Raw genomic sequence first — 19,669 nt, forward strand, 5'->3', positions numbered from 1 at the left:
ATATTGGAGGACAAATCGTTTACTTTCTAGCACAACATATGAATGGCTACAGCAGCTTTGCAAGAGAGGCCTGTGTTTCAGATCTGACCCGGGAATGGCTGGCGGAATGGAGACTCGCTCCAGGAAAAGGCAAGTTGTGTCTTTCTTTCTATGTTTGTGTGTGTCCTTGGTGGCATGTGAGACGATCCGCTATTCTGTGCGTGAAGAGAAGAAAAGCGGGTCCCTAGTGGCTAATATTGTACAGGATTTGAAACTGGATGTAGGGAAATTGTTGGCTCGCAGGGCCCGGCTGGTTTCTAAAAGCACCAAGCAATACTTTGAGCTGAACACAGGATCCGGGGATGTGATAATAAAGGAGAAAATAGACCGTGAGGATCTGTGCGGACAGAATGACCCGTGTTTGCTGCAATTCGAAATTGTGTTGGAAAATCCACTGCAGCTGTACCCAATGGAAGTGCAGATAGATGATATGAATGACAATAACCCTAAATTCTCTAAAAATGAATTCGTTTTAAAAATGCCGGAACAGATCCCCATAAACACCCGCTTCCCCTTGGAAAGAGCCCAAGATTCAGACATAGGAACAAACGGCATCCAGAGCTACGCGATCAGCGCTAATGAGCACTTCAGGCTGGATGTGCATTCCCGCGAAGACGGCCATAAATATGCGGAGTTGGTTTTAGAGAAACAATTAGATCGGGAGGAGCAGGCGCAGTTGATGCTGATTCTCACAGCTGCCGATGGGGGCCTTCCACAGAGAACCGGCACAGCCCAAATACGCATTAATGTGCTTGACACCAACGATAACTTCCCCCGGTTTAGTCAGTCAGTGTACAAGGTGCAGTTAATGGAAAACAGTCCGCGGGACACTTTGGTCACTAAGGTTCAAGCCAGTGATTTGGATGAAGGTTCAAATGCAGAAATCACCTATTCATTCAGGCAGGTCCCCGACCGAGTCCTCAAGTTATTTCAGCTAGATCAGTTCACTGGCGAAATCACTGTTTTGGGGATAATTGATTTTGAAGACGCAGCAATGTATGAAATAGAAGTTCAGGCCACTGACGGCGGCGGTTTGTCTGCGCACTGCAAAGTCCTGGTGCAGATCGAGGACATGAATGACAACGCCCCGGAAGTGACACTGACGTCCCTCACCAGCACCATACCCGAGGACTCCTCCCCTGAGACAGTGGTGGCCCTGTTCAGTGTGAGAGACCCAGACTCCGGGGACAATGGCAGAACGCTCTGCTCCATTCAGGACAATGTCCCTTTTGCTTTAAAATCGACTCTGAAGAATTATTACGAGCTTGTTACTCAAAAGCCCCTGGACCGAGAGAAAGTGCCTGAGTATAACATAAGCATCACGGCCACAGACCGGGGGACTCCGAGGCTCACCTCCGTGAGGATCATCCGTGTTCAGCTATCGGATATTAATGACAACCCCCCTGTATTTAATGAAAGTTCGTACGTCATGTACCTGAAGGAGAACAATCACCCGGGCCTGTTGATTGGAACTGTCCATGCTGCTGACCTCGACACAGAGCAGAATGCCAAAGTGACATATTCGGCATTGCCTGGCAACATCGGCCACCTCCCTTTCTCCATAAACTCCGAAAACGGGAATGTGTACGCTCTGCAGTCTGTGGATTATGAGCAAACGAGGGATTTCCAGGTTACGGTGAGAGCTGCGGATGGCGGGTTCCCTCCACTGAGCTCTGAAGTCATTGTCAGAGTTGTGATAATTGATGAAAATGACAACGCGCCCTTCATTTTATACCCTCTGCAAAACAACAGCGCCCCCGCTAATGACCTGGTTCCTAGATCGGCGGAGGCGGGTTACCTGGTGACGAAGGTGGTGGCTGTGGATGGAGATTCCGGTCAGAATTCTTGGCTTTCCTATCACTTGTTGAAGGCCACAGACCCAGGTCTCTTCGCTGTGGGTCTCCAAACCGGGGAAGTAAAAACCAGCAGGCCTATAAGGAGCCCAGACTCTGTTAAACAGAAACTTATCGTCCTGGTTAGAGACAACGGAGAGCCGCCCAGATCCACCACCTCGACCCTTAATGTGCTTCTGGTGGATGGGTTTTCAGACGCCTACATGCAGTTACTGGATGTACCACAAGAGGAGGAGCAGCAGGACACATTAACCCTGTATTTAGTCATTTCTTTGTCTTTCGTTTCATTCCTTTTTCTGGTTTCTGTGGTAACAATTATCGCCATCCGTGTATACAAGACAAGGCAGTGCCGAGAGCGGTATGTTCCATCGTCCAGGAACTTTTATTGTGAGCCCAACTTCCCCACAAATCCTGCGGACAGGAGCGGCACTGGGACTCTGCCTCAATCTTATGAGGTTTGCTTGACAACTGGATCTGGCACGAGCAAATTTAAATTTCTCAGGCCGCTGGTACCGTCCCTACCCGCTGACCCCAGCGCTGCAGGAGGGTCCGTTCTTGACTCTCAGATTAACTCTCATCTGAAGGAGGAGAGAGAACCTCTGAGAGAGGTGAGTGCCTATTTCACTCCATTTTTATATATACCGTGCTTGAATATGTTTGCTTCTACTGCTATGAAAATTACTTATATTATTTCCATAAATGTCTAGAGATGTTTTTTCTTAGGGAGCTTTTTCTGTAGTTGATACATTTTTCCCATTTGTATGATGTTCAGGCTAATATATTTGTACTTAATTCCTTTTTTTATATTATGCTCTTTTCCTCTCTAAAAGGCCATTCAGCAAAATGTGATACTGGTCTCTGTGCAGACTCTCTGAGTTCTGCAAAGAAAGATTGAAGCTTGTCAAAGGAAAATTATAAAAGTAATTGTGTATCTATTTATCAAGAATGCAATAATAGCAGAATTATGTGACCTAGATAGCGTGTTCTGCAGGGGGCTATATGGAATATGAAATGTTACAAAGAATCTGAGCTTGCCCTTCCTTCTTCAGTAGTATTTTTGGAGGTAATCTATATGAGGTGGAAGTTTTAGGGTTACTGCATGAAGGTGAAAAGACAGAGATCAGGGAAACCTTAAAGTAAAATAGAAGTATCTAAGGGAGGGATTTCCCAACCCCTCCCCTGAATTTCCCCATCATCCCACTCCACAGTGGTCATTATTTACATGCGGTGTTGCCAGTTTAGTCCTTGGTTGGAAATTTGAATTGAAACATAATAAGCACTTTAAAAGCATATAAAACATACGATAAAATACTTGTACCTGAAAAAGCTTAAGAAGTTTGAAAAGTATGAACAAAGACCAGCTGCCTCACCCAGCTATTGTTTTTTTATGACAGTTTTGGTGCCTCAGTGATGTTGACCAACCTAATAATTAGAAATTATAGTTTGTAAGCAAGGTCTGAATGAGCTCTCCCCTGACAGCTAGTGATGAGCTGGGCTGTGCAGAGGGGAAGGCATCAGGGCCAGACTGTATTTACATGAACACACCTATTCTGCCTCAGGATCCAGCAGACAAGCTGTGTTGCCAAAGCGATCAGATTTGGCTGGTGTTGGGTTACAAATCACTTTAGTAATGAATGTGGGGGTAATGAAATGTTATCTTTATTGTATGAGTAAAGGGCAACAGAACTGTACTTGATCTGTCCTGAGAAGGGTGACCTAAGTGCTTAATTTGTGCTAGGGCTGAGCCCTGGAACATGTAGTCTTGGCAGTTCATAGCTCTGGAACCTATGGGCTTGCCATATCAGTTATGAAACTAAAAAACTTGCTTGAGCTCCGACACATCTTTCATTACAAATTAAGCACTAGTCACCCTCAACTGAACTGCACTCACTAAGCAGAGAGTGTGGATGTCAGATCTCAGTGGAGAGAGAAAGGGAGGGGGACAGATGTTTTGCTTGGTGGTGTGGGATCTGCCTAAGAGTCACAGCACTATTTGACCTGCCCCTTCCCCTGTTTAAAGATAGAGCTTTTTAGGCTACATGGAGAGTCTTTTGTGTTTTTTGTTAAGTGACCACTAGAGCTGAAATCACTGATAATCAGGTCTAAGTGCTCAAACTTGCTGTGGGACAGTGTTTCAGTGGAAGAGACAGCTCAGCCTGCACTAGCAGTTAGGTTCCTTTACTGAGAGATGAAATCACTGAGAGCTGGGTGGAATCTTAGGAGACCGATTTGCAGAGGTCACAGTGCCAGGTGGCAGCAGAAGGTGACAGCACAGGGCCATTGGCGACAGAGCAGTGGACTGAATAGTGGCACAATGCACAAGAGTTGACAGAGTGAGTGACCTGAGTGAGCGGTGAGTGCTGAAGGAATGAACAAGGCGCCTTCTCTCTCCTACCATGCAGGATGAGAGGTGAACTCATGCAAAAGCACCTGTGAACTCTGGGTCTCCGCTGACCAAGGACAACAACTATGAATGGGGTTCAGTGGAGGGAGAAAGGAGGGGCTTGTTAAAAGAACATTTGTTTGTTTTAGTAACTTTGCACCAGAATGCTAGGTTTGTGACTGGGAAACTTATACATTTCCTGCTAAGCCAAGATTTTTAAAATGTATTATTTCCCAAGGTTGTTAACTCACATCGTTGCTGTCTCAAGAGGTCCTTATCTTGGGAAGTTTCTCTACTAAACATTTTTATTATTATACATTATTTTTACATAAGAACATAAAAACAGCCATACTATGTTGGACCAATGGTTCATCTAGCCCAGTATGCTGTCTTCCAACTGTGGTCAATACCAGGTGCTTCAGAGGGAATGAACAGAACAGGAAATCATTAAGTGATTCATCCCCTGTCACCCATTCCCAGCTTTTGGCAAACAGAGGTTAGGGACACTCAGAACATGGTATGGCATCCCTGCCCATCCTGGCTAATAGCAATTGGTGCAGGGCTGGCCTTACCAGAAGGTGAACTGAGATGGCCACCTTAGGTGCCAGACTGTAGCGGTGCACCTCTAGGACCCAGAGTGAAGAAAATTGTGTCTGCTGCTGGTGCATATGTATTCTCTCTGCTCTAGATGCACAGAGATGGTGGAGTGCTGTGCTGGAGGAAGGAGGGCACAAGAGACATAACAGGTGTGCAGGAGAAAAGGTGAGAGGGAATAACAGAAAGCTGCAGGGAGTGAGGGGAGGAGGAGCCTCTTATGTACCTCTTTAGCACCCCCAGGAGCCTGGACTGATTAACACCAGCTTCTCAGGGAGCTTCCTGTTTCCTGCTGCTTCCCTGAACCCACTTGAGGAGAACAGGCAGTCAACTGAAGTAGTAGGAGCCAGTTAGGCCCTTAAGATGCTGATATCTTCCCTCACTCAGGCCCTGCTACCAGCCTGCTTATTTGTCCCCTTCAGTTGAGTGTTGAGAGCCACTATAGCTGGAACAGAACAGCAGTCATGAGTGAAAGAAGAAACGCCCCTCTGGGGCAGCATTCAGAAAAAGAAAGAAAGCAAAGGAAGCTTTTCTATCTAAGCAGGAAGGAGCTCTCCTGAGATACATAGAGACAATTGTTCATGGTGAGCCTTTCGGCCCCAGTGAGGATGTGAGTGGTGAGGAGATGCCTGATCTTCCAGTTAGTCAGAGTGCAGGTGACCTGGCAGCTACTGCAGCATCCATATCTCCATCTCAAATGGATGTAACCATGCACATTCCTGAAGAAAAGTGTAGACCAAAGTGTAGAAGAGTGTGGTGGAGGTGCAAGAAACAGCTGCTGCTGAGTTTAGTTCCTTAAGTCTAGATGATCCAGGACTGTGGACCCACTTGAGCAGTAGCCTGAGGGACTTCCTTGTACTGCATGGGCCACAGCAAGTGAAAAACTTTATGTTCCCCAAAGACAATGAAAATAGAAGTTTCCATCCAGCACATTACTGGCATGAAATCCACAATGCTGACAAAGTGGAGAGGCCATGGCTTATGTACTCAAAAACCCAGAATGCTGCAAACTCTTCCAGTCTAATGTTCCAGCCACATTGGGTTCTACAGGAACAAAGGACTGGAAAAATCTGGCTAGAAATCTGGCATGCCATGAGAAGGCAGCAAATCACCAGAGAGCATTTGTAGGTGGAAAGAGCTTGAGATGAGACTAAGGTTAAAGGTTGCCATAGATGATCAGCATCAAGAGAAGATTGCATCAGAGTCTCTTTACTGGCCAAATGTTCTGAAAAGGCTCATTGCCATTGTGAGAATGCTTGCTACCCAAAACCTAGCACGCGTGGCACTTCAGATCAGCTGTATGTGCCAAATAATGGAAACTTCCTTAAAATTGTGGAGTTGATGGCTGAGTTTGATGCTGTACTCCAGGAGCATTTAAGAAGCGTCACCACCCAAGAAATGTGCATACACCACTACCTTGGAAAAACAATTCAAAATGAGATCATACAGTTACTGGCAACAATAGTCAAACAGAAGATTGTGGCAGATCTGAAGTCAGCAAGATATTACTCTGTTATTCTGGACGGCACACCTGACATCAGCCATATGGAATAAATGACTTTAATGGTGCATTTTGTAACAAGAACAGAACCTAGTAAAAATGTCCCTGCAATGGTGACTGTCAGAGAGCATTTTCTAGAATTTATTGACATTGATGATACTACAGGAGCTGGTATGACAAATGTGCTTCTTAAAAAGCTGGAAGATACGGGAATTGCGATAGCTGACATGAGAGGTCAGGGCTACGATAATGATGCCAACATGAGAGGAAAGAACAGAGGAGTGTAGACACAGATTTGAGAGTTAAACCCTCCAGCTTTTTTTGTCCCATGTGGTTCTCATTCATTGAACTTGGTGGTCAGTGATGCAGCATCAGCTTCTAGTGAGGATGCTGAATTTTTTAATGTAATTCAAAGCATCTGTGTATTTTTCTCTGCATTAATTCATCGATGGCAAATTTTGAAGCAACATCTGGGAACATCCTCTCTGACCCTGAAACCTCTGAGTGCCACATGATGGGAAAGTCGAGTGGAGGTGATAAAGCCTACCAAAAACACAATTGGGAAGATAGATGATTCCATAGTTGCCATTATGGAGGATAATGCTATGACAGGAACTGTTTGTGGGAGAACAGTGGCAGAGGGAAATGGAATCACCAGAAACATACATAACTTCAAATTTTGTGTGGCTTAGTGTTGTGGCATGACATACTGTTTGAAATAAATGTTGTAAGCAAGAGACTCCAAGGAGTTGACCTTGATATATCTGGAGCAATGGAACAACTGGACAAAGCAAAGTCATACCTACAGTCTTACCGGTCAGAGGAGGGATTTCAAAATGTTGTGAAGAGCGCACAGAAGTTGGCAGAGGAACTTCACGCTGAAACTATTTTCCCACCCATTCAAGAATACAAGAGTCACCGAAGAAGACATTTTGATTCCGAGGCACTGGATAATCCCATAAGAGACCCTAAACAACAATTCAAAGTTGAATTCTTTAACCAGTTGCTAGATTGTGCAATACAGTCAGTTGAAGAACATTTCATGCAGTTCAAGGAACATAGCAGTATATTTAGGATGTTGTATGATATTCCAAAACTCCTCATTATACCTGAAGAAGACCTACACCAGCAATGCAGGGCACTAGAGACAGTCTTGACACATGATGACATGCGCGATATTGATGCAAGTGATTTAGGTGATGAATTGAAAGGCCATTTCAAGATACATTTCAGCAGGATCAACTCCAAAGGCTGTTCTGGAATATTTGTGCACAAATAAGATGACCACCCTCATTCCAAATGCTTTTGTTGCTCTGCGCATACTTCTAACACTTCCTGTAACAATTGCCAGTGGAGAATGCAGCTTCTCCAAGCTGAAGTTAATAAAAACACATCTACGCTCCACAATAACACAGGAGAGGCTGGTCAGCCTTGTAACCATCCCAATAGAGCATGAACTGGCCCAGACTGTGGACCTTCAGCAGGAAGCCGTTCAAATCTTTGCAACCAAGAAGGCACGGAAAGCACTACTTTGATTATTCAAACAGATAAAAATGCCAGTGTTTACTATGCAGACAAGAAAAGTTACATTTGCTGTTCAAATTTTTGAACAAGGCATTTTAAGTTGTTAGTTCTCCTTTATTGGGGTAGGTAGCAGAGCAGTACCATGAGAGGAGTAGAACAGGAAGAAGGCAAAATTGAGACCTTTCTAAGTTTTGGCCCAAGCGAGGGGGCATGAGGGCATCATTTGAGCTCCCTGCCTCAGGTGCCAAAATATTGTGGGCTGGCCCTGCATTGGTGGACCTTTCCTCCATGAACTTATCTAGTTTTTTTTAATGCTGTTATAGTTTTGGTCTTCTCAACATCCCCTGGCAAAAAGTTCCACAGGTTGACACTGTGTTGTGTGAAGTACTTCCTTTTGTTTGTTTTAAACCTGCTGCCTATTAATTTAATTGCATGACTCCTAGTTCTTGTATTATGTGAAAGAGTAAATAACATTTCCTTATTCACTTTCTCCACAACAGTCAAGATTTTATAGACCTCTATCATATCCCCTCTTAGTCATCTCTTTTCCAACCTTAAAAATCCCAGTCTTTTTAATCTCTCCTCATATAGAATCTGTTCCTTACCCCTAATCATTTTGGTTCCCCTTCTCCAATTCCAATGTATCCTTTTTGAGATGGGGCAACCAGAAATGCATGCAGTATTCAAGATGTGGGTGTACCATGGATTTATGTAGTGAAAGTGTAACAGCTTGATTTGTGAGACCAATCAGCAAAGCCAATGCTGACAAAACTACATGAAAAGGCTGCAAAATACCAAGCCTCTGGACTGCATCGACATGCAGAGAGTCTTATAAGCCAGTCACTGTCAAAGCCAATTTTAGAAGTACTTACTGAGGCTGTTAAGTATGCTGGAGACACAACACCATTTATATGAATAAATACTGCTAAAACAGTAGTAGATTTTTGTCCAGCAATAGAAGCTCCATTTGGATCAATCAGAGAGAGATCAATTGAAAACGTACTGGAATAAGCAAAGACTTCAGTCCAGAAGTTGACTAATGAGGGCAGTTATATTAAATCTTTAAGTGAACAGGACATGAAGTGTTTGTTAAACCATCTGAAAAAGTACACAGACTTGATTCTTACAAATCTACATCAGGGACTTCTGGATTATACTCAACCTCTATGTAGCTTTTACAGATGCCTGTCTTATAAAACATCGACAATTGAGTGGAGTGAGACACTACCAGCAATGAGGCTGCTATGAGATCAGGGCAGAATACAGAATTTGAACACAGAGTGCAATATCATACAATGAATGAAGATTTGACTTCAGCTTCTTCTTTATCATCACTAGTGGTTTGACCCAATCTTTGTGCTATGTTTCCTGGGATGAAAGAAGTAGGAATTCATTTCTTGCTACTCCCAATTATAACAGCTACAGCTGAACATTTTTTATAGTTATTGAATAGAATTTTGTATTCTCAAAGAAGTCACCTTCTTCCTGATCATGAGCATATCATGAAGGACTGAAAGTACAGGACACACAAGAAGCCACTTAAGATGAAAACATTGCATTTGAGAAGCTCATTATCAGAGCTGTGCAAAATTACAAGAAACCAGGAAGGACATAGATATGTAGGGCTTCACAGTAGGCTTGAGGAGCCAGCTTTAATTTGTATGATTTTAAAACATGAGTAAAATATAATAAAATGGTCGTGAAACATTTTTCAAGTTTTACTATGGGTCCATACAGCACACTTTTGCCCTCCTGGTCTCACCCCTGGTAGGTCTTAGCCCCCCTGTAAATTTGTTTCCCTACCCCACCCCCCATTCAGTTCCTGGGGAAAACACTGATTAAGGAAAATGTAAACTTCACCTTATTTGTCCATCAAACCCTTTGCAATATGAGCTGCCAGCAGTGGCCGCGGTCTTGATGAAGGGTGTACTTATAGAAGGAAGAGGCAATGGTTATTGATATTCTATAAAATGAACATCATTTACAGCTTCTGGAGTTTATGAATCCATAGCAATCAGTACAGATGTGAAAGACCCCTATTATATGCATATATAAGAATGGCCATACTGCATCAGACCAAAGGTCCCTCTAGCTCAGTAGCCTGTCTTCCGACAGTGGCCAATGCCCCAGAGGGAATGAACAGAACAGGTAATCATCCAGTGATCCATCCCCTGTCACTCATTCCCAGATTCTGGCAAACAGAGGTTAGGGACACCATCCATGCTCATCCTAGCTAATAGCCACTGATGGACCTATCCTCCATGAAGTTATCTAGTTCTTTTTTTCAAAACTGTTCTGGTCTTGGCCTTCACAACATTCCCCGGCGAAGAGTTCCACAGGTTGACTGTGCATTGTGTGAAGAATTTGAAGAAATACTTCCTTTTGCTTGTTTTAAACCTGCTGCCTATTAATTTCATTTGTGCCCCATAGTTCTTGTGTTATGAGAAGTAGTAAATAACACCTCCTTATTTGTTTTCTCCACACCAGTCATGATATTATAGACCTCAGTCATATCCCCCCTTATTTGTCTCTTTTCCAAGCTGAAAAGTCCCAGTCTTATTAATCTCTCCTCTGATATAGTGATATAGTGGCAGCTGATGGCATCAGTAGGATTTTTAGAGGCAGCAAGTAATTGTCCAAGTTATCTGATTAAAATGATATTGCCCCCTTCATTTTATGCCCTCTTCAGAACAGGACCTCTCTCATTTAATGACCTAGTTCGCAGAACAAGGAAGGCAAATTGGTGGCTGTAGATTGAGATTCTGGTCAAATTCTTCTTTTTCATACCAACTGCTGAAGGCCGCTGATGCAGATCTATTCACTGTCGGACTCCAAAATGGGGAAGAGAAACCACGATCTCATTTACAGAGCGTGACTCCTTTACGCAAAAGCTAAGTATTATTAAAGACAATGGACACCTCCCCAATCCGCTGCTGTGATGCTAAATATACTGCTAATGGAGCATTTTCAGATGCACATATGCAATCCAGTGACATAGCTACGCAAGAGGAATGTGATGGGATATTAAATATATACATTACTTTTCTATGGCTTCAGTTTCATTTTTCTTGTTTATGTTATGGCCTGTATTGCCATAAAATATATAAGATAAAAAAATCAAGAGAAAGATATGTTTGCTTCTTCCAGTTGTCATGGGAGACCCATTTTGTTGAATAATAGTGTAGGTGCCAAGACGAGATCCTTTCCCCACACTAACCTATATGATGCATGATTAATCACTAGGTCGATCCTAGATTTACTCTAGGACAACGTAATAGAAAATAGAAAAGGGAATCATAGATTTAAGAATTCCCAAAATATTGTTACTTTGTAGACGAAAGAGAAGCAATGGGACATGTGATCAACTTGCAGTAACTTGTTTACTTAGTTATCTGTGAAGAATAAAAGTATTGAGGTCTGAGAGAAGAAACTGTGGTGTGGAAGGATCAAAATTAAATTAACTATTATATTATTTTGCCACTCTGTATCTCCTCTAATGGGTAATAATCTGCGTTAATATCTCAGAGTTTTCACTATGAAATGTTATAACCACAATTTGTATTTAATGGAGAAAATCTTTGCTATGCAGTTAATAACTGCACATAGTAAGTTTAAAATGTAAATATCATAGCATGCCTTATTTTAGCTGAGCCACAAGGTGGCGAGATTAGCAAAGACGGTGCTGAAAATGCAGCTTTTCGGACTCCGTCAGCCCTCAGTGGAAGCTGCACTCAGACTTCTGAATCCAGACGACAACGGCTCTGCGCCGGGAACGGATGATAAAGGATTACAGGGAAAGGGCGGCTGGAATAATTACAAATAAAGCCAATATTGGAGGACAAATCGTTTACTTTCTAGCACAACATATGAATGGCTACAGCAGCTTTGCAAGAGAGGCCTGTGTTTCAGATCTGACCCGGGAATGGCTGGCGGAATGGAGACTCTCTCCAGGAAAAGGCAAGTTGTGTCTTTCTTTCTATGTTTGTGTGTGTCCCTAGTGGCGTGTGAGACGATCCGCTATTCTTCGCGTGAAGAGAAGAAAAGCGGGTCCCTAGTTGCTAATATTGCAAAGGATTTGAATCTGGATGTAGGGAAATTGTTTGCTCGCAGAGCCCGCTTGATTTCTAAAAGCACCAAGCAATATTTTGAGCTGAACACAGGATCCGGGGATGTAATAATAAAGGAAAAAATAGACCGTGAGGATCTGTGTGGACAGAGTGACCCATGTTTGCTGCAATTCGAAATTCTGTTGGAAAATCCACTGCAGCTGTACTCAATGGAGGTGCAGATAGATGATGTGAATGACAATAATCCTAAATTCTCTAAAAATGAATTCGTTTTAAAAATACCTGAACAGATGCCCATAAACACCCGCTTCCCCTTGGAAAGAGCCCAAGATTCCGACATAGGAACAAACGGCATCCAGAGCTACGCAGTCAGCTCTAATGAGCACTTCAGTCTGGATGTGCAAACCCGGGGAGACCGCAATAAATATGCGGAGTTGGTTTTAGAGAAACAATTAGATCGGGAGGAGCAGGCGCAGTTGATGCTGATTCTCACAGCTGCCGATGGGGGCCTGCCACAGAGAACCGGCACAGCCCAAATACGCATTATTGTGCTTGACACCAACGATAACTTCCCCCGGTTTAGTCAGTCAGTGTACAAGGTGCAGTTAATGGAAAACAGTCCGCAGGACACTTTGGTCACTAAGGTTCAAGCCAGTGATTTGGATGAAGGTTCAAATGCAGAAATCACTTATTCATTCGGGCAGGTCCCCGACCTAGTCCTCAAGTTATTTCAGCTAGATCAGTTCACTGGCGAAATCACTGTTTTGGGGATAATTGATTTTGAAGACGCAGCAATGTATGAAATAGAAGTTCAGGCCACGGATGGCGGGGGGTTTTCTTCCCGCTGCAAAGTCCTGGTGCAGATCGAGGACATGAATGACAACGCCCCGGAAGTGACACTGACGTCCCTCACCAGCACCATACCCGAGGACTCCTCCCCTGAGACAGTGGTGGCCCTGTTCAGTGTGAGAGACCCAGACTCCGGGGACAATGGCAGAACGGTCTGCTCCATTCAGGACAATGTCCCTTTTGCTTTAAAATCGACTCTGAAAAATTATCACGAGCTTGTTACACAAAAGCCCCTGGACCGAGAGAAAGTGCCTGAGTATAACATAAGCATCACGGCCACAGACCGGGGGACTCCGAGACTCACCTCCGTGAGGATCATCCGTGTTCAGCTATCGGATATTAATGACAACCCCCCTGTATTTAATGAAAGTTCGTACGTCATGTACCTGAAGGAGAACAATCACCCGGGCCTGTTGATTGGAACTGTCCATGCTGCTGACCTCGACACAGAGCAGAATGCCAAAGTGACATATTCGGCATTGCCTGGCAACATCGGCCACCTCCCCTTCTCCATAAACTCCGAAAACGGGAATGTGTACGCTCTGCAGTCTGTGGATTATGAGCAAACGAGGGATTTCCAGGTTTCGGTGAAAGCTGCGGATGGCGGGTCCCCTCCACTGAGCTCTGAAGTCATTGTCCGAGTAGTGATAATTGATGAAAATGACAACGCGCCCTTCATTTTATACCCTCTGCAGAACAGCAGCTCCCCCGCTAATGACCTGGTTCCCAGATCGGCGGAGGCGGGTTACCTGGTGACGAAGGTGGTGGCTGTGGATGGAGATTCCGGTCAGAATTCTTGGCTCTCCTACCAGCTGCTCAAGGCCACAGACCCAGGTCTCTTCGCTGTGAGTCTCCAAACCGGGGAAGTAAAAACCAGCAGGCCTATAAGGAGCCCAGACTCTGTTAAACAGAAACTTATCGTCTTGGTTAGAGACAACGGAGAGCCGCCCAGATCCACCACCTCGACCCTTAATGTGCTTCTGGTGGATGGGTTTTCAGACGCCTACATGCAGTTACTGGATGTACCACAAGAGGAGGAGCAGCAGGACACATTAACCCTGTATTTAGTCATTTCTTTGTCTTTCGTTTCATTCCTTTTTCTGGTTTCTGTGGTAACAATTATCGCCATCCGTGTATACAAGACAAGGCAGTGCCGAGAGCGGTATGTTCCATCGTCCAGGAACTTTTATTGTGAGCCCAACTTCCCCACAAATCCTGCGGACAGGAGCGGCACTGGGACTCTGCCTCAATCTTATTGTTATGAGGTTTGCTTGACAACTGGATCTGGCACGAGCGAATTTAAATTTCTCAGGCCGCTGGTACCGTCTCTACCCGCTGACCCCAGCGTTGAAGAAGGGTCCGTTCTTGACTCCCAGATTAACTCTCATCTGAAGGAGGAGAAAGAATTTCTGAGAGAGGTGAGTGCTTATTTCATTCCATTTGCATCAATACCTTTCTTGAATATGTTTGTTTCTGCTGCTATGAAAATTAGTTGACTGGAACATTTAGAAATATTGAGAAATGTTTCATTTCCTAGGGAGCTTTTCTGTTTATTGTCCAACATATTTTTCAAATTTTAGTATATGCGGGCTAATATAATTGCACAGTAAGGCTCTAAAAGGGAGTTTGCTAGACTGGTTCTGATCTTCTTGCGTTCTCTGTGTTCTCTACCAAGAAAGATTGAAACTTGTCAAAAGAATTATTTGGATATTAATTATCAAGAGTTCATTAACATCAGAATTATCTGACCTTTGTACAAGATTCCTAAGGGAATTCCCTGAAGTCTAAAATTTTAAAAGGAAATTGAGGCTGAACTTGCTTTTTTAGCAGTGTTTTTGCTGAGATGTGGATTTTAGGACTAATGCGTCAATATGTAATGAAGGAGATCGGGGAAACAAAGTAAAATAGAAGTATCTAAGGAAAACGTATCCTCCCACAATATGTAAACTACACCTTTGTTTTCCATCAAACCCTTTGCTATGTGAGCAGCAAGCAGTGGCAGAGGTTTAAATGAGGAGGATATTTATTGAAGGAATGGGCAATGATTGCTTAAATCCTGTAAAATCGTCATTAGTTCGAGCTTCATGAGCTTTTGTACCCATGACGTGGATGTTATAAGCCACTATTATATGTACACTGCTGATATAGCTGCAGTTAGTGGTATTAGCAGGATTTTTATAGGCAGCAAGTGTTTGGGAAATGGTAGAACGGAATAGAGTCCAAGGAGAAACAATAATCTAGAGCAACTAAGGAAATTCACTGTGTACAAGTAATGTCCGATGGATGTGGGTGTGTAGAAACACCCCTAGCTAGTACCTTGTCCAACAATGCTGAAAATACAGGGTCCGGTCCTCAGCTGAGGAAAAACTCCGATGGGGCAACTGAGGCGGGGGGGGGGGGGCGTAATTCAGTATAAAGCAGCCGGGCTTGGTACCACTTAGCTCTCTGTTTTTGTGTTGAATGGACGGAAGTTTATGGCCCGTGGGAAGTAATAATAGTATGAATGTTTTGCATTATGAGATTGAATGTGTTTAATGATTGTAGGAGGCCGTATCCAAACGCATGCTCCTGACGTTACACTTGTTGGTGGATAATATTTTTGTCTTCTCTGGGGTGAACTATGGCATTGACTCATATTGTACCGTTCCTTTCGGCAAAACCCACAGAAAGAGAGGTCCAAGGAGATTCCACTTTCTGGAGTTTGCTACCGATCTTACCCTCAGGCGGAGGGATGTATTAAGGGAGAAAAGGAAGGTGTACAAAGAATACAAGGAGTGTGGATCGATAGGGGAAATAAAGCTGACTTCTCAGAGGGGATGTTCCCCGTGTTCTTCTCTGGCTCTCCACACTCTGTAGCAGCCCCCTCCTCCCCTTTCTCTGCTTTCTCCATGGACAGAGGAAACCCAGAAGCCAAATCGGATGGAATCGTCACCTCCCGCTGGTCTTGCTTGAAGTATTTCTGCTGGTTTGGGAGGGGAGCAGGCATTAGAATTAGCTGTAAAAATGGGGGAACGTGAGGCGAAACTTAATACCCCTTATTCTACACACAGTGGCCAAATTCCATCATTTTCTGCTCCCTTCCACCAGCACAAAGGTGAAGGAGAATCTAGCCTTTAGTAAATACAAAGAAAGAAGCTCAGGAATAAGTGTCGCCTGAATTCTGGCTCTTCGTTTTCCAGATAATGGATACAACTAAAATGAGGTATTATGGGCCCGGTGTTTGCAAAGAATTTACAGATTTTTTCCCCTCCAAAGAGCGAGAGAGAGGGAGAGAGAGAGAGAGTTACAAAAATCAAGCAGTGTTTCAGATAGAGTTTTTCATTCAATACTAATTTTGTGACACCAGTCCTAACAAATATCTTGAATCTAGGAACTTGCGGTTGTTGTGACTATTAGTAATGGCTAATTGGTGAATTATTATGACTATACATGAATATGTGTATAGATTTTTTTTAAAACCTATAAACTACAGAGTCTTTTTTCTTTGTAAAAATGACATTGAGGTTTTAGATATCTTAATCTACTGCCAAGAATCCTGAATTAATTGAAACAGATGTGTGAAAGTAAAATGTACTCCCAGAGACATTTTAGTATAAATGATCATTTCTAATTATTATCTAAAGATAACCTGGAGTTCAACATAATTAATGAATTATTTGATTATAGTAATTTCTGTTGGATACCTAAGATAGAATGGCAAAGTGCTCCAAAAGAAAACCCGCACTTCCCCTTCAGGAGATGTAAACAGCAAATACAAAACTGATATTAAAGACATCAATATGCCAGCTGGTGTAAATCGACATAGCGCCGCGGAAGTAAATGGTGGTGGAGGAGGGGCAATTTACAGCATCTGAGCATCTGCCACTTTGACAGCCCTGATCATGAAAAAAATTAGCGTGTATGCTGGCACTTTGTCGGGATTATGCAGTGTTCCTACAGAAAGTATTAACCAACAGTTAATTAGTTGCTATCAAAATAAGTTATTCTTAACTCTTACAAATCTATTTTAAAAAATTAGAAGAACAAATGGGTATAAACTGGCCACCAGGAAGTTTAGACTTGAAATCAGACGAAGGTTTTTAACCATCAGAGGAGTGAAGTTTTGGAATAGCCTTCCAAGGGAAGCAGTGGAGGCAAAAGATCTATCTGGTTTTAAGATTCTACTCGATAAGTTTATGGAGGAGATGGTATGATGGGATAATGGGATTTTGGTAAGTAATTGATCTTTAAATATTTAGGGTAAATAGACCAAATCCCCTGAGATGGGATATTAGATGGATGGGATCTGAGTTACCCAGAAAAGAATTTTCTGTAGTATCTGGCTGGTGAATCTTGCCCATATGCTCAGGGTTTAGCTGATTGCCATATTTGGGGTCGGGAAGGAATTTTCCTCCAGGGCAGATTGGAGAGGCCCTGGAGGTTTTTCACCTTCCTCTGTAGCATGGGGCATGGTTGACTTGAGGGAGGCTTCTCTGCTCCTTGAAGTCTTTGAACCATGATTTAAGGACTTCAATAGTTCAGACATGGGTGAGGTTTTTCATAGGAGTGGGTGGGTGAGATTCTGTGGCCTGTGCTGTGCAGGAGGTCGGACTAGATGGTCAGAATGGTCCCTTCTGACCTTAGTATCTATGAATCTAGTTGGTTATTATTATTGCTAATGATCCTGGCCACACATTTAAATTGACTCAAGATTTTTGAAACCTACCTTTTTGATGCCCAGTATTAGACACTCAAGCCCTGATTTTTCAGAGTCATTGAGTATGCATCACTCCCATTGAGTTCCGTGGGAGTTCTGGGTACTAAACAGTTCTGAAAACTAGGCCCAAGATGTCTGGAATTGGGCACACACAACCAATGACCACATTTGAACATTTTGGCTTAAACAAACAGCAAGATAATGATCTTTTTGAATCAGCCACCTAAATTACCATAAAGCTTTTCTAGATTTGTAATTGTAAATGCCTCACAGGGGATGTAAGATGTTCCAGATAGTTTTTTAAAGACAGAAATACAAATAGAAATACAACGAAGTGGATATAGCTGTATTTGGCTTATCAAATTACATTTACTTCTGAATTTTCACACTGTAAAATTTCCCTCCAAGTTATATAGATACACCGTGCCATATTTTAGGATTTCATTAAACATGAGCATTTATATTATACAATGTAGGTACAGGCCAGATCCTGCTCCCATTGAAATCAATGACAAAACTTCTGTTCACTTCATATAGAATGATATCCCAGCCACAGTTCTGTAAGATGAAGCCCTGTTTGCATGTCCCCCAATGCACACTAATGCCTGCGTTCTTCATAACAGCCGATAATGACACCACATCATTCTATATTGTTTGCAGGGCAGAGCTTCTGTCTCTGAAGACTCCATATCCAGATCTTCAGGCACAGGCTGTATTGTTAACAAGGTGATAGGGATAAATGAGAACAGTAGTCAAAACGGTTGGCTTTCCTACCAATAGATGAGAACAACCAACTCTGCTTTGTTCAACTATCAGACACCATAAAGGAGCAATGAGAATCAAGAGGCTTATCGTCCTCCAAGAAACTTTCAAGAAGGTACAGGCCCTTTCTGTAAGAGAGCAAGGATATGTATTTCTATATTATGTAATTATTTATTCCTGGTTTTTCACGTAGACCTTTGAGTTTATGATATGACTGTTGAAGAAGAGAAGGAGCTCCTATAGCATGCTTGCTTTGCCGATTCCACCTAGCTCTTAGTGTATTTTTTTAGAGCTTAACAACGTCTACTTTATCTAGATATAAAGGAAACATAATAAGTCAAACCTAAGCTTTAACAGTAATTTATCATAAACCAGCTTCCCTATGATTCTCCCTTATGGAGATGATTATGTAATAGTGTGTTGATTTTCTGAAACCTCCTTTCAATGTACAAGTTTAATGTTCAATGAAAATTAAGAATAAATTTCACTTACAAAGTAATTATGTATTAACAAATAGAAGCTGGTTAAATTAAAGCTGCTTAGCCGCAATGTACATTGAATATTTAGTCGGGAGGTTGAGCTTTGTGTATATTGTAAAATGTGTATTTTCAAAATTGTAGTCTTTTTTTTCTAACAATATGAAACTGAAACTAATAGTTATAACTCATTTTGAGATCCTTGGTTAAAAGATACTGTAGAAGTGAAGAGTAATATTGCATTAGTAGAACGTTAGTAAAATAGGTTAAAAGTGATACAATAAACTTTAAACACTTTGTAGTGTGTAATGAGTTAAGATAAATCTCTTTCTTTCTGTCTTCATTTAATTTAATTACCGAATATAATATTTCAGATAAAGGGAATATGGTGTAATTTTCCACGTTGTTTACAAGGTTTTAAAAGTCGAGTTTCTGGTGACCATAACACTAATAAAAACAATTTTTAAAATGGCTTTAGATTGACTTTTTTATCCGTTGATTCTAACGATTGGTAGCTGTGCTGCCAGATCAGGTTCTGTGAAGCAAAGTCATCAGGGGACATGTTTTTAAAGCATCGATTTCTAATGACATGTTCTGGGGTTTGGTGGATGGACTGTCCCTCCAGAACGTAAGGCCTTGTGGACCGTGTATGCAGGAAGGATGGCTATGAAATCTGATTCCACTGCTGACCGGAAGAGAGATGAATGAATCGCTCCCAGGCAGCAGAGGAAATGCAGCTCCCATTGAAGCCGGGCAAACATTGGTTCCGTCGACAAATCTTCATTAGCTGGGAGAAGTCGGGGAAATTTCTTCTAACATTTAACTAAAACATAAAAGGAATGAAAAATGTATCAGACAAATGAATACCTGGGCCAATGTTTTTAAAAACTGGAGTTAAAAGGTGGGTTCTTAAATCCCCATACTG

The 19,669-nt window shown here is 42.5% G+C and overlaps 1 protein-coding gene across 1 annotated transcript; it reads left to right on the forward strand.

Annotated features, from left to right (window-relative positions):
- The first annotated feature begins 42 nt into the window (after positions 1-42).
- Positions 43-19,397, forward strand: LOC119859958. Its single transcript, XM_038412898.2, is given in 5 exon segments — positions 43-63; positions 65-2,500; positions 4,295-4,302; positions 11,720-14,228; positions 18,167-19,397. Coding segments are annotated over 5 exon segments (5,094 nt in total). The 3' UTR covers positions 18,287-19,397.
- Positions 19,398-19,669: the final 272 nt, after the last annotated feature.

This window comes from Dermochelys coriacea, chromosome 8, assembly GCF_009764565.3.
Source record: "Dermochelys coriacea isolate rDerCor1 chromosome 8, rDerCor1.pri.v4, whole genome shotgun sequence".
Taxonomy (NCBI): domain Eukaryota; kingdom Metazoa; phylum Chordata; order Testudines; family Dermochelyidae; genus Dermochelys; species Dermochelys coriacea.